General features: G+C 36.4%; 1 protein-coding gene across 3 annotated transcripts in view; it reads left to right on the top strand.

Annotated features, from left to right (window-relative positions):
• GRM8 (glutamate receptor, metabotropic 8) overlaps nucleotides 1–27840 on the top strand; it is a 697091-nt gene that overhangs the window by 596567 nt on the left and 72684 nt on the right. For all 3 annotated transcript variants that reach the window (XM_004676994.2, XM_004676995.1, XM_012721074.1), the window contains exon 9: nucleotides 13107–14042. In XM_004676994.2, coding sequence (XP_004677051.1) covers nucleotides 13107–14042 — 936 coding nt within the window. The remainder of the gene's footprint in view (nucleotides 1–13106; nucleotides 14043–27840) is intronic.

Below are 27840 nucleotides of genomic sequence, written 5' to 3'. Positions count from 1 at the left end.
CCTCCGGGGTGAGGATCGAACTTATGCTGAAGTGGCTTTAGCTTTTTAGTGCTGTGCTTTAACCCGCTGTGCCACCAGGGAGGGCTTGTTTAGTATTTTAATTGTTGTTAGGATATAATGTTGACAGCCAGGTTCCATATATGCAGAACTGAATGATTGTCAGAAATAGAACAATGGTATGTTGGGCAGGGGTAAAACAGCTATAAATAGAGAAAGAAAACTGAAGGATATATTTAAGAAAATGAATGCAAAAATAGAACAAAGTTTATAATTCCTGTAGGTAAAACAAAGATTGAGGCAATGTTTGCAGCCTCAAATTAGGTCACCACTTTCTATTTTTGCTCTGTGTCATTCATTGTAATTTTCTGCCAGGGAATAAAGCAAGTGAAAGAGAATGTTTAGAATAGATTTTATCTACCTCTGATTTGTATATACAAGATGTATTAGAAGAGAAAGATGATCGAGTTGTAAACTCTTTATGGTGATCAAGAAATTGCATGATGATAAATGACTGCAATAGGATTGTATAAAACATTGAATGCTTAAGATAAATTATATATGGTGGATGATATTGGGTATAAAGTTCAATTGTACAAATTAGAGAACTCTTACGCCAGATATTGTATATCATCATAATTAGATATGAGTTTTATTTCTCATACTTTATGTCATAGCGGTGACTAAGAAGGCCGTTGTAAATACTGTATTATGTGGCAAGCCACAAGAGTAGTACTGAAGTATAGAAATGATGTTTGAAGCCAGGGATGTTGAAGTAGCCGCTAGAAAAAAATAAATAAAAAACCCTTAAGGACAGAACCATGGCTAGAATCAAGGGAACTAACGACAAAGAGAGAGAACACTTATTCATGACACTAAGAGAAAGGCAATAGTGCTGAGTATTTCAAGATGAAGAAAGGGGGGCTTTCAAAGAAGAGTTGGATTGAGAGAGGTCATTGGATTTGAACACTTAATAATTTGTCTCTATTTGGGCCCTCCTTGGTGGCGCAGCGGGTTAAAGCACAGCACTAAGCTTAAGCCACTTCTGCATGAGTTCGACCTCTGCCTGCCCCGGAGGAGACCACATGGTAAGGCAGACCTCTCCTGGCCCGCCCGCTGCTCCCCTCAGCAGTGTACTTCGTCAATCTGCCTGTTCTGCTCCCCACTCTGTTCCTGGTGAATCCCCTCACCCTCCGCATCTCTGGCCTGTACCCTAGTTCTATATGAATAAATAAATAAATCTTTAAAAAATATAATTTGTCTCTATTTAAGATGAGTAGATTACAAAAGCTAGTTTGGATGGCAACGATTTTTACAAGGGGCTTAAAACATTGTTTCTAAAGGTTTAGCCAAGAAAGAAAGAAGCCAAGGAATACAGCAGTTAAAGAACACAATTATGTCAGTATTTCAGGAGATTGTGCTATGTTGATAAGGCTATAATCATTATATTATTATATTCTACATTTTATAAATTATGTTATTTTTTCAATAAAACATTTTCTTATTTTTCCCTTTGTTTTGTGCATATGATTTTTCCCACAACCTCAGGATTAGGACTATAACTTTGAATTATTTCACTGTTCTCCTTTTTCTTTTCTTCTTTTCTGTTTAGACTTGCTACTATTCATAAGTATTTTCTACAGAAACTGTTCTTGGATTTTGTTTTTAATTAATTCATCACTTTTCTCTCTTCTTGGTCTTTAATATGCACTTTTATTGTTATTAGTTCTTCTCTCTGTTTTCTTAGATTTATGTCATTATTTTTGCCTAGTTTTAGAGTTGAGTACTAACTTCATTTATTTTTATTACTTCTTATTTTATAATAAAATCATTTGGAAAACAAATCCCAGTTCTTATACAGATTCATGTCACTACATAGTAGTGAACAGAGTATTCTCACTAGCTTTTATGTCAAAAAATCCCTAGAAAGAGAGATACAAGTTAACTAGAGCATCCTACCAGTTCTGCTGACTTAGAACCCCAATAGCACACTGAAAGCTGATCAAAAGCCAAATGACCAGCTGCCAGCCATGATGCCAAGGGAGAGAGAGAGACCCTCAGCTCGACATGGCTCCTTTATAGCCCAAATGTCTCAAAATGGTTGCTTAGCTCCACCCTTGGGTCCTCACAGTCCTCCCTTTGGTGTTGCTGGGAGTTGTAGTTTCAGTGACTGAGGAGGGTGTGGAGTCCATAAAACCTGTATTTGTAGACCTGCTATTATTCATAAGTTTGTTTTCTATAGAAACTGTTCTTGGATTTTGTTTTTAATTAATTCATCACTTTTCTTTCTTCTTGGTCTTTAATATGCAGTTTTATTATTATTCAGGTCATCCTTCCCCCTAATAAATATACCTGTTCTATTCCCCGCTCTGTCTCTGGTGGATCTTCTCACCCCACATAACCTCTGACCTACACCAAGTTTTTAAAAGCAAAAAAAAAAAAAAAAAAATCAGTGTAGACTTCTCACATACTTCAACAATCGGAGTCTTGTCTTTTATATTTATAGTTCCTTTTCTGGACTTTTCAAGGTTGCATCAATTTTCAGCAAACTTAAATATTTAAGCAATTTTTTTTTGCAATAAAGTATTTTTAAACATTATGCTTTTTCAGTGACTACATGTGAGACAGTTTTCTTCTAGTCCTCAAGTGTGAAAGGAAACTTGGCAGGTTGTTAATTATGTGATCATAAAAGTCTCCTTAAAAATATTATACATCTTTTTATTCTTTATTTACATTATAGTAGAAATGTTTGAGATTATCTTTTTTATTTTTTTGCTTGATAAACACATTCTGCCTCCTTTACTTTGTGTTCAACTTTTCTTTAATCTGTAACACCCACCAAAAAGTCTTATTTAGTCAGTCCCTTCCAATAAATTTGCCTTCCAACCTATTTGTATAGCTGTCTCCTCAGCAAAGATGTTTTCTTTCCTTTTACTTCTGATTACATTTTTCCATAACAGTGGTTTTGTTTCCTCTGTTAACCATCTTACTTATGTTTTCTATGGCTTTTATCATAGTCTCTGCTTTCCTCCATAGTTTCTCTTCTTGGTTCCATCTCTGTATTTTTTTCTCAGTGGCTTGAGGTACTTGTTTTAGAAACCTCACAAGTTGGGTTCTTCAGCAAAAATTTGTCAACTCTTTCCTTCACTTCAGTGTTTCCTGTAGGGCTCTTTAAACTGCATTTCATTTTTAGTTTTCCTGTGCCTCAGTTTATTTTCCTTTTCCCTTATCATAAACATCTTAACTTTTTATTTCGATCTGTTCTTATTAAAATGTTTAACTAAATTTATTTTTATATGAGATTTTAAAAATTTCATTCATCCTACAAGACTTATTTGGAAAACAGCAGTCCCCTCAATTTGCCTGCTCTATACTTCATACAACCAGAGGTAACCACAACCAATTCTTTAACTTATTGTTCCTTGATGTGTTTTACTTTGTTTCTGAATAACTTGCTGAGTGTTACTTTCTACTTTCTATTTTTTAGCTATGTCAGTTTATATTGACTTATTACCATACAATGAAAAAATCATCTTCTTTATACTTGTCTTTGTCATTTACACACACATACATTCCTACATGAATTTTATTACCTCCCAATACAGAAACAAGATATTACATTACCATGTAAGGGTGGTTTACCCATTTAGTATTCTTTGATTTATTTTGCTTTCTTGGAAAATTTGTGCTGTCTCTGTGGCTTTTAATCATTATTTAAAATATTATTGGTTGTATAGTGTTTACTTGCTCTTTAGGTACTCAGTGCCTACTCAGTACCAAACTTTTCCTTAGATGATAGAGGTTAGCTACATTTATTTCTTGGAGACACAGCTCCAACTACTATCATTTAGACTGGTATTTACCTGACTATATAACCCCGTATCTACTTTTACCAGCATTCTGGGGATTTTCTTCATATTTCTTCCCATAATACCTCCAGTTTCCTAACCTATCTCCTCTGCCCGCCTCCCACCCATCCTCATTCTTTTATTCTCCTATTTAGTGACAACATATCACCAGTAGCTTCCTGAGGCTGAATTATATAGATTGGCGAACTAGAATATGTTAAAATATCTTAATTTCATTATATTTTGTTTAAATATTTTAGTTGGCACTTGATTTTATGAAATTTAATAATATTTTCATCAAATTTATATTTTACTTACATTTTGCTAGGATTAAAGTGTATGTTGCCAAGATCTAGATTGGAAATCATTTTACTTTAGAAATTGAAGGCACTATCATAGTTTCCTGCTTCTCTCGCCATTCTGACCCTTAATTTTTTGAAACTGCTTCTTGTTTCCAGATTTTTTGAAGATATCATATTTATCCTCATTATTCTTAAATCCCAACAAGATCTGTCATGATGTGTGTATAACTTTACTTTTTGTACTGGTCACTCAGTCAGATCTTTTAATCTTTTATTTCATATTAGTTCCTCTGGAATTTTTACTATTAGGTCTTGGGTGTTTGGGAATGAGTTGTTGATTCTCTTCTGGTTTTGTTCTCTCTCTTTTCAATGTATTTTCTTGGTAGTCACCTAAGCTTCTATTAACTTCCATTTCTGAAATTAAAATTCATAATTGCTATGAATTCTATTATGTATAGTTATAATTAAGTTATCAATTATAATAGTTATCAATTATAGTAGTTATCAATTATAATTAAAGCAAGTATGTGAATTTGAAATTATAACAAGTATTATATTTAACATATAATGGTTTTAATACCTTCTGAATATTCATTTTTTGTATATAATTCCTTTATGTATGCATTTTAAAAAATATTTCTGATCTGTTTGATCTTTTGCCTGCAAACATACCTCCTCTTTACATAAATTGCTTTTTTCTATTTGTTGGATTTAATGTCTGCTTTGAATGGTAGGGAATTTCTTCATGCCCAGTGATCTTTGAATTCTACTCATAGTTTAAAGTGTGCTAAAACACTGATTTAAATCTCTGCACATGGATGAATTTGTTGACAGTGAATGTAACTGGGAAATCACCAGATGTCAGAATGTCTAGATATTTTTCCTTTAGTCTGATAAATCTGAAAATCTCCCAAAAATGATCCTTCAAATGGCTTGGAGGATTAAGCCAAGCTGATAGTATTCTCATAACCAGGTATGGAAAGAGAACTAAAATTCACAAAACTTCATATTCATATTTTTGCTTACCAGAACTGATTCTAGAGTGGTACCCCAATCCCAGCCATGCCCAGCATCCTACATGTTTATCTTAGGTGTCCTGGGGGAAAGTTAACTGCTGCTCTGTAACTCCTTAAATAAAATTGAAAGGGCACCTAGCTCATAGTGTTGTGAGAACAAATTATAAGCATTTCTCAGGAAAGTTTTTGTATGTAGTTCTTGTATGCTCTCAAAAAGTGTTAACTGTAATCATTTCCATCACCATCCTCATTTTTATGGGTTGTTTGCTTAGAAACAGAAAGCATTTTGTCACTGAAAATATTCTTTCCAAACCCTGTTTATCTGAAGTCATAACTCTGCTACCTATCCTTAGATGAGTTAAATGTATACTGGGTGATGTGGGCTAAGATTGAAGTGGAGGAGTATTTTGTAAGAACACCTGTTACACAGTGTAAAATATCATGAATGCTCTATACTGAATTATCATTGTTTTGATATGTATTAATAGTTAACTTAGTGTAGGAAAAATAAGAAATGTGAATCATTAAAAGGAATCTGCAAAGAATTCCTTTATAAAATTACCTGTTGAGTATTTTAGTCCTGAGCTGATTTTCATACTATTTACTTTTCGTTACATTAGCTATGAAGGATGTGTTTAATTGCATTTAATTATTACAAGGGTGACACTATGTATTTAACTACTCAATAATATCTTAATATTATTTTTAAGTAATATTTTAAGATTTAAATAAGTTTTAAATTAAAAAAGCAAACAGATGATTTTGCAAAGATCTAACATACCATGTTATCCTGAGGTTAAAACACTCATTTTTATAGTAAACACAAAGGTGAATTAATCTTAAATGAAGAGTTTATCTAAGGAAGTATTTTTAAATTCCAATTTTGCTCATCAAGAATATAACCATGAACACAGTGACATTTTCATATATCTCTGTTTTAGATTAAAAATGACTGTTCTCTACAGTATTCACATTAGAACTTTTATCACAAATCTAAAAATGAGAAAAATAAATCTGCCTCATACCATTGCTATAGACACTACATTTTCCCAAGACTTTTACATATATTGTGATGGGAGTAGAATTCAAGCATAGGGTTAGTGCCTCTCAGTTCCCCAAAATATGATGGTCTGATTTTCTGTACTCTCTTTTGAAGCCATCCGTCCTGACATGCACAAGCACAGTCCTGTTAGCCAAGGGCAGAAAGCGCTCATCTGGATGGCTTTCTCTGCCTACAGTAGTGGAAGATGGGGCTGCTCATGTAGTAATTATCAGGAATTGGCATTAAGTGCTGAGATTGTGAGGAGATAAAAGCATGAAATAGCAGATCTGGAGGAAATCCAGAGATGGTGGCTTTTTGCTTGTTGCGGATGATATTTTTGAACAGAGCAATTATATTTAATTATAGGTAGAGAGAAGATTTCCAGTGCCTTCTTTCAAATGTTGCCTCTTAGTCCTAACTCAGGGAATATGTAGTTTCTGTCTGTCTCTTGTGTTTTCTTTTCGCAAAGCACTTTCACAAATACTAACTTCTTAGATCTCCCCAACTTCACTGTGAGATATGTGTCACTGTGTATAGTCTTCTTAAAATTAGGTTCTTTATGGATGAAGTAATCTAGCAACTGTATGGATTTTACATATGTTTACTACGCACATCTGTTTGCTGCCATCTATTCAAAATAGAGATTAACTATACATGTTTGAGTAGTTGTAAATGTACTTACTATACATTCTAGTATTAATCAGTTGACATATTTATCAAATATTAAATTTCTGTTTATTCCTAGGTCTTTTTTTTAAAGATTGATTTATTTATGTATACAGAACTGGGGTACAGGCCAACAGTGCAGGAGCATTAAGAGGTTTCATCAGAGACAGAGTGGGGAGCAGAACAGGCAGACAGACAAAGTACACTGCTGAGAGGAGCAGCGGGTGGGTCAGGATAGGTCTGCCACGCCATGTGGGTCACCTCCGGAGTGGGGACCAAACTCATGCTGAAGTGGCTGTAGCTTCTTAGTGCTGTGCTTTAACCCACTGCACCACCGGGGGGTGGATGGGGGCATTTCCTAGGTCTTAATGCAGGTAATGGGAGGCAAAAATAGCTGTCCCTATGATTAACATGCTCTCAGTCTGGTGGGGAAATAGACACATGAACAGATAATCATGAGATGATGAATGTATATATGGGGCAATTGAAATATAGGAGGCAAATACATCTCTCTGTTTGCTTTATTAGAGCAAAGCAAATTTTCTCTAATAAAGGAAACCAGGAACTCTTAATTTTCAAATCCTAACCTCATGAGATTTGATTGTATCTCTGGACATCACTGACCACTTTCTCACATCTGAAGTTGATGTTTTACTTGGCTTCTTGCCTTTGGACTGAATCCTTCCCTAGTTTCCATCTAAATTTGTTTTCTTTATCCTTCTTCACTAATATTCCTGAGTCTTCACTGTAAAATTTGCTTTTTCTAAAACTCCTTTTGTATATCTTCCCTTTGTACTGTCCAGTTTCTGTGGGTGATAATTTCCAATAAATGCTCACGTGGTAAACTGTCTTGCATATGACTATACCTTTGAAGTCTTTGTCTCCTGTGAAACTCACTCATACATATTCATGTGTTCATGTCTTCAGCTCATGTGTTCATCTCATTTGTGAGCATCTTGGATTGGACTCCCAGTACTTTGAACTCAACAAATCTGACAGTAGAGCAAACTAAGTCATGATTTACACTTCAATCCAATCATTCCCTTACATGCCCTTATTAAGGGAAGGACATCACTACCTGTATACTTGTTCATTTGGACCTTCCTCATTCACTCAACAAATATTGATTAGTGCCTATTGGTGATTAGTTACCAAGTTAGAATCTGGGAAGCGACTGTTAAATAGACCTGACTCTTACTCATTTTGATAATTTGTACTTACCAAAATATGAGTCTGTAATTACATGGGTCAGAATCACTGGAAGAAGGAGGGCTTCTTAAAATTGCCAACTTGTGGTTCCTTCCCAGACCAATTCAACGGTAATCTCTAAGTAGATGAGTGATATGTATTTTAAGTAAACTTTTTTAGGTGATTCTGAGAAACGTTGAACATATACTTGTGTAAAAATGGAAAATTAAATAAATATATAAAGGCATAAATGTTATAGAAAGTCATTAAAGGAGACTAGACATAGTAGTATCTATTGGGGGGAAGAAGAAGGGTTGATAGATGGAGGTCAGCGCTTACATGGGAGTTAGACAAGGTCAAGATCACACATAGCTGTGTAAGTGATTGGAAATAAAATGGAGCAGTCAGTAAAATGATGGCATCTGTTGAAGCACAAAGCAGTTTAATATTGATGAAGTTCAATTTATCTGTTTTTACTTAGTGTCATATCTTGTCCCAGCACCATTTATTTAAAAGTCTGTTCTGTCTCCTTTATATTTTCTTGGCATTCTAGTCACATTTCAATTGACCATATACAGAAGAGTCATTTCTTGGCTCTCAATTTATTTCCTTGATTTGTTTATCTCTGTGTCAGCACTCTGCTGTCCTAATTACTTTAGGAGTTTAAAGAGTCTTAAATTCAGGAAGTGAATCCTACATCATTCTTCAGTTTCAAGATTATTTTGTCTATCTGGGGTTGCTTGCCTTTTCAAATGAATTTTAGGGTCAACTTCTATTTGTCTACTTTTGCAACAAGCGAAATGGGGCTTTATAGGAATTTTGTTGAATCTGTAGTGCAAAATAGGAATATTGCCGTTTTAGCAGTGTTAGATCTTCTGCTCCATGAACATAGGATTTCTTTACACTAATTTGGGTCTTTGATTTATAAATTCTGTGTCAGGTATTTTGGGGAAAATTTTTTATACTTGTTCAACATATTCATATTTTATTTTTTGATATTACTGTTAATGAAATTTTCCCAACTTTATTTTAAATTTTCTTGTGAATTATAGAAGCATTTACACTTTTAATGATTATATATCTCTGTTGTATCACATGAAAGTCTAACGTCTATCTGGAGATTATCTAACACATATTAGATTTTATAGGGCATTAATTCTACTTACCACTTTTAAAAAGAAGAAAATATTGACTCCTGTATGTTCTTTAAAATTGTACATGGTAGAGATGAAATGGAAGAATGCATACATGTTTTAGAAAAACATTCATAATGATTCCCAGGTGAAAAGAGTTATGTTTTTAAATGTGTCTTTAGTAAGTTTACTAAAACACACTTAATTTTTTAATTATTCATTGCACTAAAGAATGTCACTTGTATAGCTTGAATGTATTATTTTGTACATAAAGGAAATTTACACTATTAAAAAGTGGTATTTTCTATTATGTAAAAGCAATTGTTCCATTAGTTCAGTACACAGAAAAATGATCAAAGAAATTTTAGTACTTATTCTTTATAATGCATGTTTGTGCTATGAATTGAAGCTTTTTTGACATAATATATTTATTTGTTAATAAGTCTTAATTCTTCCTAGAAAATAAAGTGTATTGAGAATTTGAAAAAAATGACAGATTTTCAGATAAACTGACCTTTAAAGTTTCTGACAATCTTGAAGCTTAATATTTTTTACAGTAACCTTATGATTCTATAGAAGCTGCAAACAAAATACAATTTTAGTTTTATAATAATTGCCTTCACAAAAAATATTTTATTATAAGAGTCCATTAGGGTATAAAATCAATACCTTAACCACTCAGTGGAGCATTTCATTTTTCTCAGTATTTTTGAGCAAAGCCACTCACTGTATGCTTCCAGTTTAACTTTTATTTTGGCAATAGAATCCTACAAGTAAATAAAAGAACTGTAGTAAATCATTGAAATCTAACAGAAAATTAGTGGAGTTATGAGATTTTTTTCCTTTGTAGTAAACAAGGTAGATCTACTCATTTTGAATGTCCTTATAAAGCTTGAAGTAATATCTGTTTGGTCAATGAAGAATGCTTGCAATTAAACATGTTTGAATTCTCTATTCCGCCTTTGGGAAGATTTAACAAGTCTCTGCAATTATTGAAATTGGGGATTACATTTTCTGCCCTCCCTATTCACTGTACACTAATGAAAGGGAAAACATCTGTAAGGAATAGTTCTATTCATCAGCAACAATCTCAGTCACCATTTCCCAAAAGGGAGACAACCTTCAATGTGATGAAAGCATACTTCTGACACTACAAGCTAGGGGACATTTTTTGAGTTTGTGATAACTGAATAGAATCTCAATAAATTCCTTCACTGATGGAGGCACAAAATAAGTAAACTTAATTTGAAATGTGTGCTATATATATATTACCTTTCCAGAATATAGGAGTTCAAGACTGTAGACATGTATTATTTTACTCAATTTCCATACATCAGAAATTCAGCCATAGCTTTGTTGGGTTGTTGTAACTCAGACTCTTCCATGACGTTGGAGTGAAGGGTCAACTAGGGATGCAGTCATCTGAAAGCTGGAGTAGGGCTAGGCAGTCCCTTTTTTATGTGGTTTCCCTACATGCATGGCCAGTTGGCACTGGATTTAGCATGAGCCCTCAGTTTCTCTCCACAAGACTACTTAGGAGTTCACATGACAGTGATTTTATCCCTGGAATGAGAAATCCAGGCAAGAGCAAGGTAGCAGCCATAATATCTTTACAACCATTGGAATATGCCAAGTTTGCATAGATCACTCCTATTCAAAGTAGGAGAGCACTACATGAACACATGAATCCCAGGAGATGAGGCTTTTGGGTACCATCTTGGAGTCTGAGTACCACAGAGTGGTAATTCTTTGGGTTGTTAATAGAGCTGATCTTGGGGGAAACAAGGCAGGTTTCCTTTTTTTTAATGTTAAGCATTCCTTTTGCTCCTATTTCTGTGCCTTTTTGTACACCCCCATTTCACAATTCTAGTACTTTCCAGTTGACCCCTGATTTCTCAGAGTTCTGCTGTGGTGCTCTCTCCCTCCTTCCTTTCGTCTTTCCGCATAGATTCAGCAACTATTTGAAGATAAATTGCATGTCAATTGTCACTATTTATGTCAGTGGACAAAATCACTCCCTTCTTGGAATTTACCTTTTATAGTAGCTGCTTTTCATAGCAAGTGGTCTCCTATGAGCCATAATTTCCAGTTTTGTCCTATTAGCATTCTGCTAAAACTACTATGTGTCTACAAATGTGACATTGTTATTTATAACAAATGTATATTTTGTTCTCTCTTTCCTGGAAAAACATTCTGTAAAGCTTTGAATTTTTTTTTGTGATTAGAACAGGAAGGTATATTATGTTATGTTAATAAAATGACTTGGAAAGTCCCAGGTAACTTAAGACTAGGAACTGGTGATGAGAAGGTTGGAACTTCTGTAGAAAATGGAGGGTATAGGGGTTGAATCAATCTCTTGCAAGGAATTAGTCATGCTTATGTAGTGATGTCAACATAAACAATGAAATCTGGGGAACTTAGGAGTTGATGAACATATGAAGATTCTTTAGGGAAAGTGGCCCTCTTAGAGCATGGGATTTGCATGCCCTTTCCACCACCTTCTCTGTGCATCTAGTCCCTCTGTCCTTGAGTGTCATTCTTGTATAAAAGTAGTAGTCTAGCGGGCCCTCCCTGGTGGCACAGCAGGTTAAAGCACAGCACTGAGAAGCTAAAGGCACTTCCACATGAGTTCGATTCCCGCCTGCCCCGGAGGTGACCACATGGCATGGCAGACCCCTCCTGACCCGCCTGCTGCTCCCTTCAGTAGTGTACTTTGTTGATCTGCCTGTTCTGTACCCCACTCTGTCTCTGATGAATCCTCTCACCCTCTGCATCTCTGGCCTGTACCCCAGTTCTGTATGCACAAATAAATAAATCTTAAAAAAAAATAGTAGTCTAGCAAGTAAAATGTTTCTTTAACTTCTGTGAGTCACTCTAGCAAATGTATCTAACCTAAGGCAGGGTTTTAGAACATTCTATCCATAGTAAATTGATTAGAAACATAGGTAATTTTCAACAGCGTCTGAAAGATGGTAACAAGCACTTAGGATTGCTGTAACCTGTAAGATCTGATATTACTTCCAGGCAGGTAGTGTTGGATTGACTTGATATGCTGGACACTTAGGTGATGTCGAGAATCTTTAGTAAAATAGACACATGCGTGATAAGTAGTCAATGATGGACAGAATCTTTTAAAGTAGCATTTTTATTTTAATAGAGGTATGCTGCAATTTAATGCAAAAGAGTAAGATTGTACTTAAAGACTGAGAAGAAAATACTAAGCACAATAGGGATGCCCTTATTTGTACCACTTTCACTCTGTTAGGTCACCTGTAAGACCACTTTTGTTAAATGGAAATCATTACTATCCAATGGTCTCATTCAGCATTTATATGGACATGCAAGATCGGAATAAAGTGTATTTTAAGCTTAAATAGAGGCAGAAAACATGATCACCATGAAAACTTGGGAAATATCAGAGACTAAAGGAGCTCAATTTGCCATTTCCTTTGAAAATTGATTGACAATCTGATGTGAAATTCTCCACAAATGGTGATAGGCTTTGATCACTGTTTATATATATTTTATATCCTAAGGCAGTGTTTCAGGAATTTTGCCCTTTATACCTGTGATGAGCTGTAAAACTTTCCTTAGAGCTTTGGGGCTTTATTTATTTATTTAAGTCATACAACTACTTGGGCCAATAAATCTTTCCCCAAATGTCAGTTTGGTCAACATTGAGACGCTAAATGGAAACTAATGACACTCATCAAGTTGATGATGTGAATGATGTATTGGACCCAATCATTGAACATTTTCATAAAGTCAATATCAGGGAAAGAAACTGGGCTTTTATTATGGTAAACTGTAGTTGTTCTGTCAGCCTTCAGTGATTTATTGTGAACCTGTGGCTAGGATTAGGATATTATAAATGGGGGAAAAATGGAAGGCTCATTAATTTTTTATACCCACAGGTGGAAGACATGCAGTGGGCTAATAGAGAGCACACTCACCCCGCTTCTGTCTGCAGCCTGCCTTGCAAACCCGGAGAGAGGAAGAAAACAGTAAAAGGAGTTCCTTGCTGCTGGCACTGTGAGCGTTGTGAAGGCTACAACTACCAGGTAGACGAGCTCTCCTGTGAACTTTGCCCTTTGGATCAGAGACCAAACATCAACCGCACAGGCTGCCAACTTATCCCCATCATCAAGCTAGAGTGGCATTCTCCCTGGGCTGTCGTGCCTGTGTTCATCGCAATCCTGGGGATTGTGGCCACCACCTTTGTGATCGTGACCTTTGTCCGCTATAATGACACACCTATTGTGAGGGCCTCGGGCCGTGAGCTTAGTTATGTGCTGCTCACGGGGATTTTTCTCTGCTATTCAATCACCTTTTTAATGATTGCGGCACCAGATACAGTCATCTGCTCCTTCCGTAGGATCTTCCTAGGACTGGGCATGTGCTTCAGCTATGCAGCCCTCTTGACCAAAACAAACCGGATCCATCGAATATTTGAGCAGGGCAAGAAATCTGTCACGGCACCCAAGTTTATCAGTCCAGCATCCCAGCTGGTGATCACCTTCAGTCTCATCTCCATCCAGCTCATGGGAGTGTGTGTCTGGTTTGTTGTGGATCCCCCCCACATTATCATTGACTATGGCGAACAACGGACTCTTGACCCAGAGAACGCCAGGGGAGTGCTCAAGTGTGACATTTCTGATCTCTCACTCATTTGTTCACTGGGATACAGTATCCTCTTGATGGTCACTTGTACTGTTTATGCCATTAAAACGAGAGGTGTTCCAGAGACTTTCAACGAGGCTAAACCTATTGGATTTACCATGTACACCACCTGCATCATTTGGTTAGCTTTCATTCCCATCTTTTTTGGTACAGCACAGTCAGCAGAAAAGGTAAGTGACAAGAAATGGCTTTGCTATTTCCTGAATTTGACTTCTTCTAGAGTGGTTTCCTGCCTTTTTTTATTGGTTCACATATATTATTTCAAGATGCTTCAGCCTGTTTTATTCATGATTAGAAATACACACACCCACACTGACAAAGACACTTTCCTCTGGGTCACATGGCTAGAGTATGGGTTGATTTTGCATGAAAAACACTTAAATCCATCTTTCTTGGTCAGTTTGAAGATGGGACAGAGCTCACATCAATTTTTGGGTCTGTCCAGCTCTGTTATCTAGTAATATGCCTGAGCTTTTACAATAGGTTAATTAAAAGGGAAAGGGAAAATAGGCAGGCTTGTTTCACAAGGGTGAACTTGCCTAAAAGTATGCCAATGCATGGCAAATTCCTCCTTTTCTAGTCTACATGTAACTCTGAAAAAAAGCTATTTCTTAATAATTATGATGATTATGGAGTCAGCGTTTATAGTAAATTCATAACAAAACAAAAATTGAAATGGCTTAGTTCAACCTGAACCATCCTACTGATTCTCTTCAGCCCAGATTGTTACTTTTCTGTATGTGGCGGGTGATAAGAAAGGACTGAACAAACAACAATGGGAAAATGTATATAAAAGAGTTTGTTATTTTTAGAAGGTGAATGAGAATTGAATCCCATAATAATTTTCTTTTGTCACTAATGTCCCATTAACCTTTTCACATAAAACACTGCAAATAACGCATGTCACTATGTGAAAGAAGTGTGTACTGACCTGAATGTATGTAGTTGTAGACACAAAAAAGCAGAGAGCTAATATTAACCACAGATTCCAAAGCTGGGGACTGTTATAGAGGCAAGCCAGTTTGTAAAGCAAAGGCAAGTGGCATTCTCTGTAATGGACAGCCCAGTGTTTTGAGGTGCATGTGAAAAGTTCTCACAGTGAGAACATAAAGACCTCTCCATCCTCCACCTCAGAATTCATCCTGAAGTCAAACATCCAGGGGGCAGTTTCATTCCCTAGGATGGAACATTCCTTGTGATATTCTGGACCCTCTCAAAAACCCGGCTTATTCAGAGGAAAAAGTACTCAACAAAGGTGAGGAGAGCTTATTAGTATGAGGATTTGCTCCTTAATAGATCAATGGGGCCTTCAACCATGTTTGAAAAATCAAATGTGCTCAGCAAACTTACTCTGGGTTGCAGACCTGTGACCTTTCATGACTTGTATGAGATAATGCAAAATCATGAATATTTTATACAGGACCAAAGACATAGCAGGGACAGTAAAGTAAGACACTTAGGGTGTTAAACCTAATAACTAGAAGACATTATATTTGACATATGCAGATGGGAATTGATTAAGTTCAAATTTATACATTTAACTTAGCAAAGAATATGTGAACTGCAAAGTAAATCTCTCAGTCTATTGGATCTGTTTTTATATGGTCATTTGAATAAAATAATATCCCAAGTGAAGTACTATTTTCAATGTCTAGAAAAGTCCACAGTATCTGAATTATTAATCATATCAGCCTATGTGGTACTTACACTTGTATTTGAACCCAGGACTGCATTTTTTAGATACTCTCTTGTCTGGAGTGGACCATAAGTAGTTTATTCTGCTTTCTTGGGGACAATAAATATTTTAGCAAACATCGTATTCTGAGCTCTGACATCTGTTCTTCTTTTTTGCTGTTCTTTTACTTTCTCTTCCTTTGCATCTTAAAAATTATAGATCACTTTTACTTTAGTGTTTCACAAGGTATGTATGTGTGAGTATAGCAAATCCAAAGTCTGGGAAGATGCTTTCATAATGAGACAAGTCTTACAGTACCTCAATTTTTAGAATATATAAAATCATGGCCCTACATCAAGGTATTGGATAGCTTCATCACTGCTGCAATGTATATGCATTGATAAAAATTTTAAGATAATATAAACAATAACCAGTGTCCATAAGCATGAGAACTCTGCAGAATCACAGCTGCACCCTGACAAAAGTGAGGCAGGTCCTAAGAATTTCAGGACACGATGGACACATGACTATGTCAGTATGTGGAGGCTGCCGAGTGCCCCTGGGTCCATGGGGCTGTGCAGCCATCTGGAATTCTGGAGTTTAGCATATATTTATGGGTGTGAATATAGTCACACCTATAAAGATAGGACTGAATGTGGCTAAACAAGATTTCTCTTTACACAGACTTGTGGAGTCAAAATCAAAGAAACACATTGAAAGATAAATTATAAAATTTGTTGATTGGAGCTAATTTTGTGTCTGTGGTATAGTAGAAAGTAGAAAAGACTAAAAAGGAATCCATATGAAATGCCAACTCTGAAAATTTTAGATTATTGTAAAATCCTCAAATTATTTTGGTAGTTTCAAAGTTAGTGAATTTAGATCAGTGCTAGATCAAGAACTATTGTAAGTAGCTAAGATTTTGCTCCTAAGCTACTTTATATAACCCCATTACATTTCATCTGAACATTACCTTTTGCGATGAGTTATTCTCTGTCATAGTATCTTTTATTTTCCAAACAATGGACATATTGCTTTGAGAACATTTATTTTCTCTCATTGTTAACATTACTGATGCAGATATTAAAAGTGAATAAAAAATCCTAAGTTTTATCGACGCTAGAGCACCAAAGGGCTGATCAGTCATCCTTTCTCACTTATAATGCTCAGTCAATTAGCCCCGTGCTATCCACTTGAAGTCTTTGCAGCAGTCAGGCAGCGCCTGCATCCATTAATTCAGCAGATCCTTATTGAGCACGGTGTCCAGCATTGTGCTAATTATGGAGTCCATGTCATTCTGCTTCTTCAGAAGGCTCAGTTTGGCTCTCAGCCGATGGCTGTCTGATGCCTGCCAGCAGCAGCAAGGTGCCGGACCCAAGGGCAGGAGATCAGACTCAAGGACAGGGAAGATGTTGAGGAGTCAGATCTGAGATAGAAAATAAAGACAAGAACTGTGCCTCCTGTAACTGTACAGCCGTGACATAGCATTTATAAGATGGAAGCCGAGGAAGAGCAAGGTTTCTTCTAGGAGGCACTTAATTATGCTTCTTAGAGTCATGCCTACAGAAGAAAACTCATCTAATCACAGAGGCCTCTGAAATTACAAGAGAAGTAGAAATAAAATGTAAGATTAGTTGAATAATCTAGATGGATGTTTCGGAAACCCTTTGAGTAAAATCAAGTTATAAAGGGGCATTTGAAGCACTCATGAAGACATATAGCTCTCTAAATTCCATATCCATTCAATGATAAAACACCATTTAATTTTCCTACATTCCTTTTATTTGCAAATTTTGAAATCAAGATGAATCATGTTTTTCTTCAATAGATTTTAATGAAGTTATTTATTGGCTTTGTACCTACTGCAGCATGCTACTAAATCATAGTCTGAATGCACTTTTTCTTTTCCTCTACTAAAGTGGTGTGGAAGGGGGGTGGACATGAAAGGCGTAGACACAGACTAACACAGACTCTATTAATTGTATGGAAAAGACAAAGAAAATTAAATATATTTAATGCAATTGGAGGAGAATCCTCAGGGGCAGTTAGGAGCTGTTAGGATGGCAGAAATCCCTGCTTTACCATCTCTAATTGGCCTCCTATAACCAAGCTACTCAGACAAAGGTTATGACATTGCCAAGCTCCGAAGAACACAGTGCTTCAAAGCAGTCGATGAAAACAAAACACTCTCAAAACAGAAAAAAAAAAAAAAAAACAAGCTCAAAAATGTCAGAAACCTTACACATCCCAATCCAGCCTTTCTTCTTTTCTCTGTGTATATAAAACAACATGTAGCTAGTAAGTCCTCAGAAACCCAGGAGTCCTCTTAAAACATTCACTGTACTCTCGCCAGCTTTCTTCACCTCTCCTTTTCAAATGTCACCTTTTTCCACACTGTGGATATTAGGCATTGTCTCTCTGATGTATGTTTGAGAAAGCTTTTCACATAGTCTATGTTTAATATAAGACGACTGAATTAGTGAAAGGAGCAACTTGCTCAGTCATTATTTAATAACGTAGTTGCTTATTTATAATTTAAACTAGACTATGAAATGATGGGCACTGTGTGTGTATCTTATTTTTAATCTCCATTACCAAAGCCTTTTATTTCTGAAAAACAAGCTTGTTTTAAAACTGTTAAACATTTCAGGGAAAAGAAAAAGAGAATTGTTACAGTTGTCCTCAGTTCTAAAATACACAGCGTGAAGGGGAACTATTGTGAGTATCCAGATACTTCTGCAATGTCATCTCCCTCTCTTTCTTTTACTACCTACATCTGCCTATTGAGAGACCCAGAATGTAGGGGTGCAGAGTATGTGTGGACTGAGGAGGAGGATGAATTCTGGAGGATAAGGACTTGGATTCAAATTCTGACTGTTAAACTTGCTGGAAGAAAAAGAAAAGTAGACAAGTGACTAATGTACAGAGAGTAATGAAGTCCTCCTGAGATTGCAAACTCAGTTATAAAACAGTGAAAAGCAGTCACCTGCCATCTGTGTTCAGTCCTATGCTCAAAATAAAGCTGACTAGAGTTCATATCACCTAAGGAAGGGCAGGAAGAAAGCTGACTGCAAAACAAAACCCTGTCTCCTTGGGTCTTTTGTATTCATAGAGACCTCATGGACATTTTACTGAGAGCATGTGGTATGAGTCATGAGATGTGTTCACTCATAATAATTAGGTGGTGGCTGTCGATGTGCTCAGCTGTATTTCACCAGGGCAGAAACCTTATTTAGTTTTCTCACCATCATATCCTTAGCACCTAGATTAAAACTGGGCCCAGGATAGGTTTTCAAAAATTAATATTTGTTTAGTGACTGAATCCATTCAGATTTATCCAGGCTATTGCCTTAATTTCTCTAGCCATCTAGACCACGTGTGTGAAGCACCCCGAATGGAAGTGTTTTCTCAAACGTAGAGGCTTGCCTGAGGGGGTAGATCATATAGGTTATCGAAATTAAAGAGACAAAAATTTGTAGGGCTGGAAGAAAGAGAAGAGAGAGTAGCACCTGAGGCAAAATGTAACTGCCTTATGTATTTAGCAGAAAGCACTAGAAAAAAAAAAAAAAAGTAGAGTTGTCAGAAAGCAGTTGCTGAAATATTTATGTTAAATTTTGAAAAGTGAATCACTAACAAAAGTTATGTGAGATAGTTCTGCAAACAATACCATTTCTGCTTTAAAGAATAGCCAAGATGAGAAACAAAAAGCCTGAAAAGCAAAAATGTTGATCTAACCTCAACAATAATGGAAGAGCAGATCAGATAAGCAGTTTCTGCAGCCACACCTGTCTTTAATATTTCTCCATTTCCTTAGAAAGGAGGGAAGTAGAACGATTATCAGTATTCAACTTGTGTGTGACTAGTTGCTGTGAATTGTATATTATTTCTTTCCTGGCCAGCTCACAGGCATTTGAAGTCAAACAGTTCACAGCATACCAAGTTGAAGGATGATTTCAGGTCTCATGGAAGATTGTGTGCTGGCCACGATCATGCCAGACCATTGCAATCAGCTCTGCAAGGGGAACACCACATAAAAAAGGAAAAAAGAGCAAACCACTGGAAAAGGAAACATTTCTATGATCTCACTTATGCACTCAGTTAAAATGATATACTTGTGAAGATAAAAAAGAAAACAATGGATGGAGATTCAAGGTTGCCCTGTAGGCAAGCAAGCCTGTTCAGTAGCTATTCCAGGAATTCTGCCTCAGACAGGCTTACTTGACTATTTTATGTGGGCTCCATATCAGTGCTGCAGAAAATGGCCAACCTTTACACTTGTATGAAGTTCTTTTGGGGGATACCCATCTTCTTTGACAACCCAAAGAAATAGTAGCTCAGTAAACCTGCTTAGCTTCCGTGGTCCTGCTTCTTTGGGTTCCAAGAAAGCTATGTGGCCAAGGGCTATATAGTTTAATGATTTGGTTGGTGAAAGGGTGGTATTTTTTTTCTTCATTGAAATTGTGTTTACTAGGGATTTAAATTTTTATGCCCCAAACATAAAAAAAAAAAATATTTTCATCAATAAGACCATCAGAGTCAACCTGAGAACTCAGGTTCAGAGCTAACAATGTTTATCCAATGGTTTAATTTTCCTCCTATGATTGAAGATACTAGGAGACTTTATTTGACCAAAAAATAAGAGGTGAACATTTTCTACATCAGAAAGGTTGTGACTTTATTTCATAGCATTCAGGAAAATACCATATAAATAGATTTACCCTTGTTCTGTGTAGACAGAACTTTAACAACACTGCAGACCATTGATATTACAGAATGCAATGACTAATTTGCTTATGTAACTTCAAATTGCATTTCCATGATTCAGTAGATACTTATATCTCATGGTACACACCGGGTGCCAGAAAGAGCAGATTGCAAGCAAATAGTTCCTTTTGACTGTAACCATATATACTTTTTTTTTTTTTTTTTTTTGGCTAGGACATTAAAAGGAAATCTCTAAATGTGGTATCACATGGGGGAGTGCCACACATTCTAATGTGTAGAAAACTAACCAAATATTAGCATAAATTACAGGATTGTTAAAAGAAAGGCAAAGCAGATATATTCACATGATTAAGAGCAATGTAAAAAAAAAATAGTCTGGCTATGGTTGAAGATATGGGCTGACATGAACATATTTCATGATAATAATGAAATGGGAAAAAAAAAAAAGAAACAAAGATGAAGGGAAGAAAAGGAAAAAACGGAATGAAGATAGGAGAAGAAAGAGAGGAGAGAAAGAGAGAATAAAAATGTAAGGAATGGTCCTCCCTGGTGGCGCAGTGGGTTAAAGCACTGCACTAAGAAGCTTAAGTCACTTCCGCCTGCCCCAGAGGTGATCCACATGGCACGGCAGACCTCTCCTGACCCGCCCGCTGCTCCCCTCAGCAGTGTACTGCATCAATCTGCCTGTTCTGCTCCCCACTCTGTCCCTGGTGAATCCTCTCACCCCACACATCTCTGGGCCTGTACCCCAGTTCTGTATGAATAAATAAATAAATTCTTTTTTAAAAAAAAGTAAGGAAAACATTATTTTTTGGATCCAGCATTAAGTAAAACAGTTGGAGAAAATTTTGAAAAACAAAACTTGAATGGCTCTAATTAGATTTAGATGACTAGATAATTTCTAATAGAGAAATGAAAAGAGGAAAGTCCAGGAGACAGAAGTGGTCTTACCATGGGAACCCCAAATCACTTCCAAAACTAAAGTCAGTGTAAATACCTAAAGAAGCCTGTAGTGACCTTTAGGGAATTGACTTAAAGGTCATTTCAAGATAGTTTGGCCACTATTCCCCTCACTTCTCCTTTCTGCTTTAAGTTTACATGTATGTATAGGTAAAAGGTGACAGAATTCTACCCTCAGAATGGGAGTTTCCAGATGGTAGAATTATGCCCTAAAGTCATTATAAGGTACTGAGAGAAAAACAGAGCAGGATTTTAAGTCATTTTAATGCAGGCAGGAATAGACAAGTAGAGAATAGGAAATAAAACTCTCACACAGGATAGAAATATGGTAAATTTCTTGAGTCTTAGAGTAAGTTCCTCCTTGTATGGGTGCTTAGCCATCTTCCATGACAGTATCTCTGCATCAGTAAGAGAAACTGAACAGGTAAAACAATCACTAACTTCAAAAGGTCCATAACCCAGGAAAATTGATCTCACTAGTAACCTACCTTATCAACCTACCTGGTCATTCAATACTAATTACACACCAACAACCTAGGGTGTCTTGGTTGTCTTTTGTATTGTTTAATAGCATATTTAAAAATGACCCAAAAACCCCCAAAAATCAAAACCAGAGGTAATTCCAAAAATGTAAGAGAAGTTTTAAGAAACAGAATTTTAATTTGCATTCCAAAAGAACATCAAGAGACTATTGAACATACATACACACATATAAATTTGCCATGGAAAAGATTGGTTATAGAGTATGAATATGATCCTGAAAATTAAAATGAGGAATGTGAAAAAAAAAAAAAGGTTTATCCGGTGGATATAAACATGGAGTAACAAAAATTGGAAGATTCACATGAGATCTGAAGGTAATGTAAATGTTAGATTAAAAAAAAAAAGGAGAGAGAGAGAAGTGAAAATAGGAAATAGTTACAACACTCCAAATAGGGCACAGGACTTTATTGTATCTAGTGAACATCTGCAAATAAGAAATGCAAAGGAAAAAAATGGTCTGAAGGAGATCAACAGGAGAGTTTCACTAACTGAACAATGACTATTCTTAAAACTGGCTAGGCCACAGATCTTAGTAAGAGTTCCCTGATGGTAGGGGAAAAAAAAAATCTAGGAGTTTTTAGAGGGGACAAAAAAGATTCCTACCAAGAAATGACAATCAGACTTCCTCTGCCTCCCTGGATTCAAGAAGGGAGTGAGCAAAGATTTTCTGAGGAAAAAGTACTTAGGCAGCCAAACTATCGATCAATGTGAGGCTAAAAATGTATGTGGCTCAGAAACGTTGGTGCCTACATATCTTATGTATGAATAATTCTAGATTATTCCAATGACATACAAAAAAAAAAAAACATATCTGATATGAGATGAACAATAGTGGCGATTGCATATGACCTAGAACACTTGAAGAAATGTTAAAATGAACCATAAAAGGATTTGGTAGACCCTAATGTGAGTATAATCTAATATTACTTGGATGAATCTGAAGGGAAGAATCTTAATTTTGAGTAGCTGTATAAGACAATAGACTTTTTTCCCTATTGTCTCCTGTTAGATGGTCTCTAGAAAAATAAATGTCCACTTATCTACTAAAGTGACTGCAAATATTGTAAACTCTATTAAATTTAAAAATTGTTCTGTAACCTTAGAAAAGTGGGAGGTGTCTATGGATGAATAATAGAGAGGGGAGTTGTACTGGCACATTATATCAGGAGTAGTCAACAGACACTTTCTAAAACTGATATCCCAAAAGATGGAAAAGCATCATTTATATGACAATAAAAATGAAACAAAGCCTGTCAAACTTATGAATTCTATAGAATTTATAGCATCAGATGATGGGTGATGGGGGATAGAGGGCTTTAATTTTATTTGATAAATAGATTTCATTTTAGCTAATACATTTATATAATAAAAATAGAAGTTGCCGGATCCTCCCTAGTGGTGCAGTGTGTTAAAGCACAGCACTAAGAAGCTAAAGCCACTTCAGCATGTGTTCGAACCCCACCCAACCCGGAAGTGATCCACATGGCTGGCAGACCTCTCCTGCCTGCCCGCTGCTCCCCTCAGCAATGTACTTCACCATTTGGTCTGTTCTGCTTCCCACTCTGTCTCTGGTGAATCCTCTCGCTGCCCCTGCATCTCTGGCCTGTACCCCACTTTATTTACATAAATAAATAAATCTTAAAAAAAAAAACAAAACTAGAAATTGCCAGAGAATGATTGAAGTAAAGTTTCCAGGAAAAATCTTTTCTAAAATAATATGAATAATTAATAGGAACTAACTTTCTTTTCCCTAACATCGTATTAGGAAATTTGGGTTTATAATATGCACATTGAGAAAACTTTTTAGTTGATGATATAGGTGAATAATTTTGAATTTTTAAAATGTCTCAAAATCTTTGTTCATCTCAAACTAGTTGTAAATTTCTTCTTTTTTAGGTTAATGCCACTGATAAACATTATTTTTTAATGACCTCACTGTAAATATCAGCCTACAGCTGGTGCTTCATTTGATCAAAAATATTTTCTATAAGAGGCCCTCTCTGGTAGTACAGTGGGTTAAGGCTCCAGTCCTGTGAAGCTATCCACAGCCACTGCAGCAATAGTTCAATTCCCTGCCCAGGAAGTGACCCACATAGTATGGCAGACCTCTCCTGTCCTTCCCACTGTGCTCCTCAGCAGTGTATTTTAGTGGATCTGACTGTTGTGCTCCCCACTGTCTCTGGAGAATCTTCTCACTCCCTGCACCTTTGACCTGTACCCCATTTGTTGCATGCATGAATAAATAAATCTTTAAAAATATATATTTGCTAGGTGCCAGAACCTTTTCTTGGTGTTAAAAGGGTACAAAGATGATAGGCTGTTTGATCTAAAGTCATTCAGGGTCAAGTAGGAAGAAACAGAAACACACAATGACTGGTGCAGAGCAAATGATGGAAGGTGAGGTACCTGACAGGAGGTTTTGAGGTCAGGGATAGACTCAAGAAGCAAAGTAGAATGTCCACTTGAGGGATGTAGAAATTCTCTATAAAGGAGGTGGGGATTATATATGCCCTGAAGGGTGGAAGTAACAGAGGAAAAGAGGTTTTCTCTCTTTTTTTCTCTCTCTCTCTTTTTGTAAAAACTATGACTGGAGAACTCTTTCTAGTGTAGCAAACTCACTAGGAAAGCCAGCTGACCATATGTCCTGATTTGCCTGGTTGTGAATTTCATGCCTTTGACTCTGAAAAAAAGCGTTCTGTGGCCCTCCCTGGTGGCGCAGCGGGTTAAAGCACAGCACTGAGAAGCTTAAGCCACTTCCGCATGAGTTCGATTCCCACCTGCGCCGGCCCCGGAGGTGACCACATGGCGCGGCAGACCTCTCCTGACCTGCCCGCTGCTCCCTTCAGCAGTGTACTTCGTCAATCTGCCTGTTCTGCTCCCCGCTCTGTCTCTGGTGAACCCTCTCACCCTCCACATCTCTGGCCTGTACCCCAGTTCTGTATGAATAAATAAATATTTAAAAAAAAAAAAGCTTTCCGTTTTCAGTGTGGGCAATAACTTATATGGCTACTCACAAAATAAGGTTAGCTAGACATTTGGCAGCCATTTTGAGGTGGGACATTTGCCAAGCCTCTGCTGTCCTTGCTTGGGACTGGAGTATATTTGAATCTTTCTGAACAGGGATGTGTTCCCAATACAATTACGTTTGGTGAGATTTCTCTGTCAGTGTTGAGTCAGATGAATTGTAGTGTGCAAGGATAAGAAAAAAAGGCAATAACAAGGCTATTGAAGAAGTCCAAGCAAGAAATATTGGGGGCTTGACATATGGCAATGGAAGTGGAAAGAAGAGACTCGCTCCAATTGAATTGGGAACAGAAGATAGAGTGGGAGGAGAGATGCTTACACTGTATGCGGTTTGTAGCTGTCTGTGTGATTCTAACCTTCTCGGGTGTTGCCAGGACTCTCTCTAATCAAACTTTGAGAAACAACCTAGAGCTTTCTCTCAGATCCAGGTTAAAGGAGAAAAGCTGTTCTTTTTAATTGTTGATGGCTGCATCTAGAGAAATATGGAAAAGGATATTTGAGTTCAAAATAGTAAGGTTGGGTAAAAAGCAGCTTAAGTATATATAGAAGAAGAATATCTTGTGGACTATGATTTTAGTGAACAATCTTCTAAATGTTCAAATTAATATTGTTGTAATAAAAATGCAAACTCTAAATGTCAAATCATTTTTAACTGAGCATGAATGTAATAATGATCACCATTTGGATGTTACCAAATTTTATATTGGGTAAATTTTAGGATACTCTTGATTTTCTCTCTTCACCATGGTATTGACCTAGTTCATTCAATATCACTTTCCTGTGTATCGCAGTTTTTGTGCAACTTTTGGCACCATCATATAAAATCTGAATAAACCAATTTTCAATGACATTGCTCTTTCATTTTTAAGATCACTTTGAAAAAGTCACATACCGAGTCCAGAAGGTATTCTACAAGCTCTGCATGTTGGCAGTATTCTGAATCCTGTTAAAAGAAGCAGCTTTGAACCAATCATAACCCACAATATAATTGTAAGTTTGTTTCTTTGAAAGGATGACTTAAGGTTATTCTAATTTTGCAACAGCAAAAAAACTTTGCAGTTCAAAAATTGCAATCAGTGGAATGTTTTCTTTTGAATTTTAGACTCACTGGGTTATTTGTGCAGTCAAGTGTATCTCCAGAAAAATACCAAGGACTGTAATTTTTTATGCTGTCTGTTGATCCAAAGCCTACAGAATCCCACTTCCATATTATGACCTTTGTGAGTGTACACACACACATTTCACACACACACACACACACACACAAACCCACGAGCTTCTAGAGAAAATTTCATGTTCTCAGCCAACATTAAATGTCATATGTTTCTCCTGCCAGCTGTTTTCTCTAAAATCCTCATCCACACAAATTGAATGGAATTGAAAATAGTATTAATAGATTGTGAGCCTGTCATAAACCCACACATTGTTTACATCAGCAGACAGCTTATCACTGTAACTCTGCCCTTTCTTCCACAAAAGACTTTCCCATGCTTAATGTCCAATCAAACTGCAATTGATTGAACATTTGGATATATTGCCTACCTGTTGTTAAGAACTGACAATGACAAGCATGAAATAATTACATTTGGAGTGAAAAAGAAAGATGTGTCAAAGGGAACAAGAAAAATAACACTGAGTCAGTATCATAGTCAGTACCACCGAACTATAAAAGACCCTCAAATTACTTATTGTTACCTCCCTTAATATTTTACGGTATATTTTATATTATAGTGAATTTTCGTGTGCCTTCGATGATACCCTCCCTCTGTTGGACATTCCCCCTCCCCTCTCTAGTAACCACATTGCTCTGAGTCTCTGTCTATTCCTTTGTGGCCTTGAGCTCATGTTCCTTCTGTTCAACATACCCCTAATTTTGGCCCTTTCTCCCAGGCACTGTTTCCTTGAAGTGCCCTCATCCACAAGGCTGCTGCTAGAAAAACTGTCCTCAGACTTTTCAAACTATTTCTTTAGTCCCTGCTATTGCATATGTACAAAACTGTGAAATTAAATAAGCCAAAACCAAACATCTGAAAGAATCCAAAATTTCACCCAAACCCTGAAATTAAGATATCTGAAACCAAAATTAATTATATTTGAAATAGTCAATATTGAATATGCCCCAAACCAGGCTGAGCTCTTCATGTAGAAATTATCTCCTTTACATCTCTAAGAGATGGACTTTACAGCCTCAGGGATGCAAAGTAAAGAATGTTTACATTCAGGTTGCTGGTATGGGGGACTTGGAGTGAACCTGTTCTATTGGCTATAGACTTCATGCTTTCCTGCTACTTTCTCCTTCTCCATAATGTTTGATCTTTATTTTGATTCTTTCATTCTATCAAGATTACTTGTTTTTCAGAGATCCAAACTTGAGAGTTAACACAGACTTCCCCTTTTCTTTCCTTTCATGTGTATTCCGTCAACAAGTTGTATTATTCATTTCAAACATCTACTTAGCCCATCTTTACTTCCCAATTCCAAGGTTAAATCACGACTCCATGTCTAAGCTTCTTAGACATGTGGAAATGGAAGAGGTGATCCCCTGGAATTTTCCCTCCAAAGCAACTTCCAGAGTGTGGAATAAATTCTTGATGCACTTCTTCCACTTTGTTACTTTTTATACTGAGTCAGTCAGCCTTTATTTAACACCTTCATTCTGCTTGATGTTGACAGTGCTTATAGATGAACTAGATGTGACCTGCCTTCATGGGGCTTGAATTCTAGTAAAGGAGGCTGCTTTTAAGCTGGTAAATATAGACTGATTAATTAACATGATTATATCTCTTGTAAATATGCTCTGAATTGTTCTTAAGCTAACGTTATTTCCTGTTGGCCATTTTTAAAATTGTTTCCTTTAGAGAAATTAGCTCAAACCCTAACTCCTCAAGTGTTGTCTTTCTACTAAAGCCATTCATTATAACAAACCCATATATTTTTTTTATTTTTTTTATTAAAAAGTTTATTTTTACATCATTTTGCACATTTTTTTTTCATCTCAATTGTAATCCCCACGGGTTTCCCATCACCAAATCACCCCTGTG

The sequence above is a fragment of the Condylura cristata genome, unplaced genomic scaffold (assembly GCF_000260355.1).
Source record: "Condylura cristata isolate star-nosed mole 26May11 unplaced genomic scaffold, ConCri1.0 scaffold00005, whole genome shotgun sequence".
In the NCBI taxonomy this organism is placed as follows: Eukaryota; Metazoa; Chordata; class Mammalia; order Eulipotyphla; family Talpidae; genus Condylura; species Condylura cristata.
Note: the sequence above shows the minus strand (reverse complement) of the source record. Positions and strands in the feature narration are given on the sequence as shown.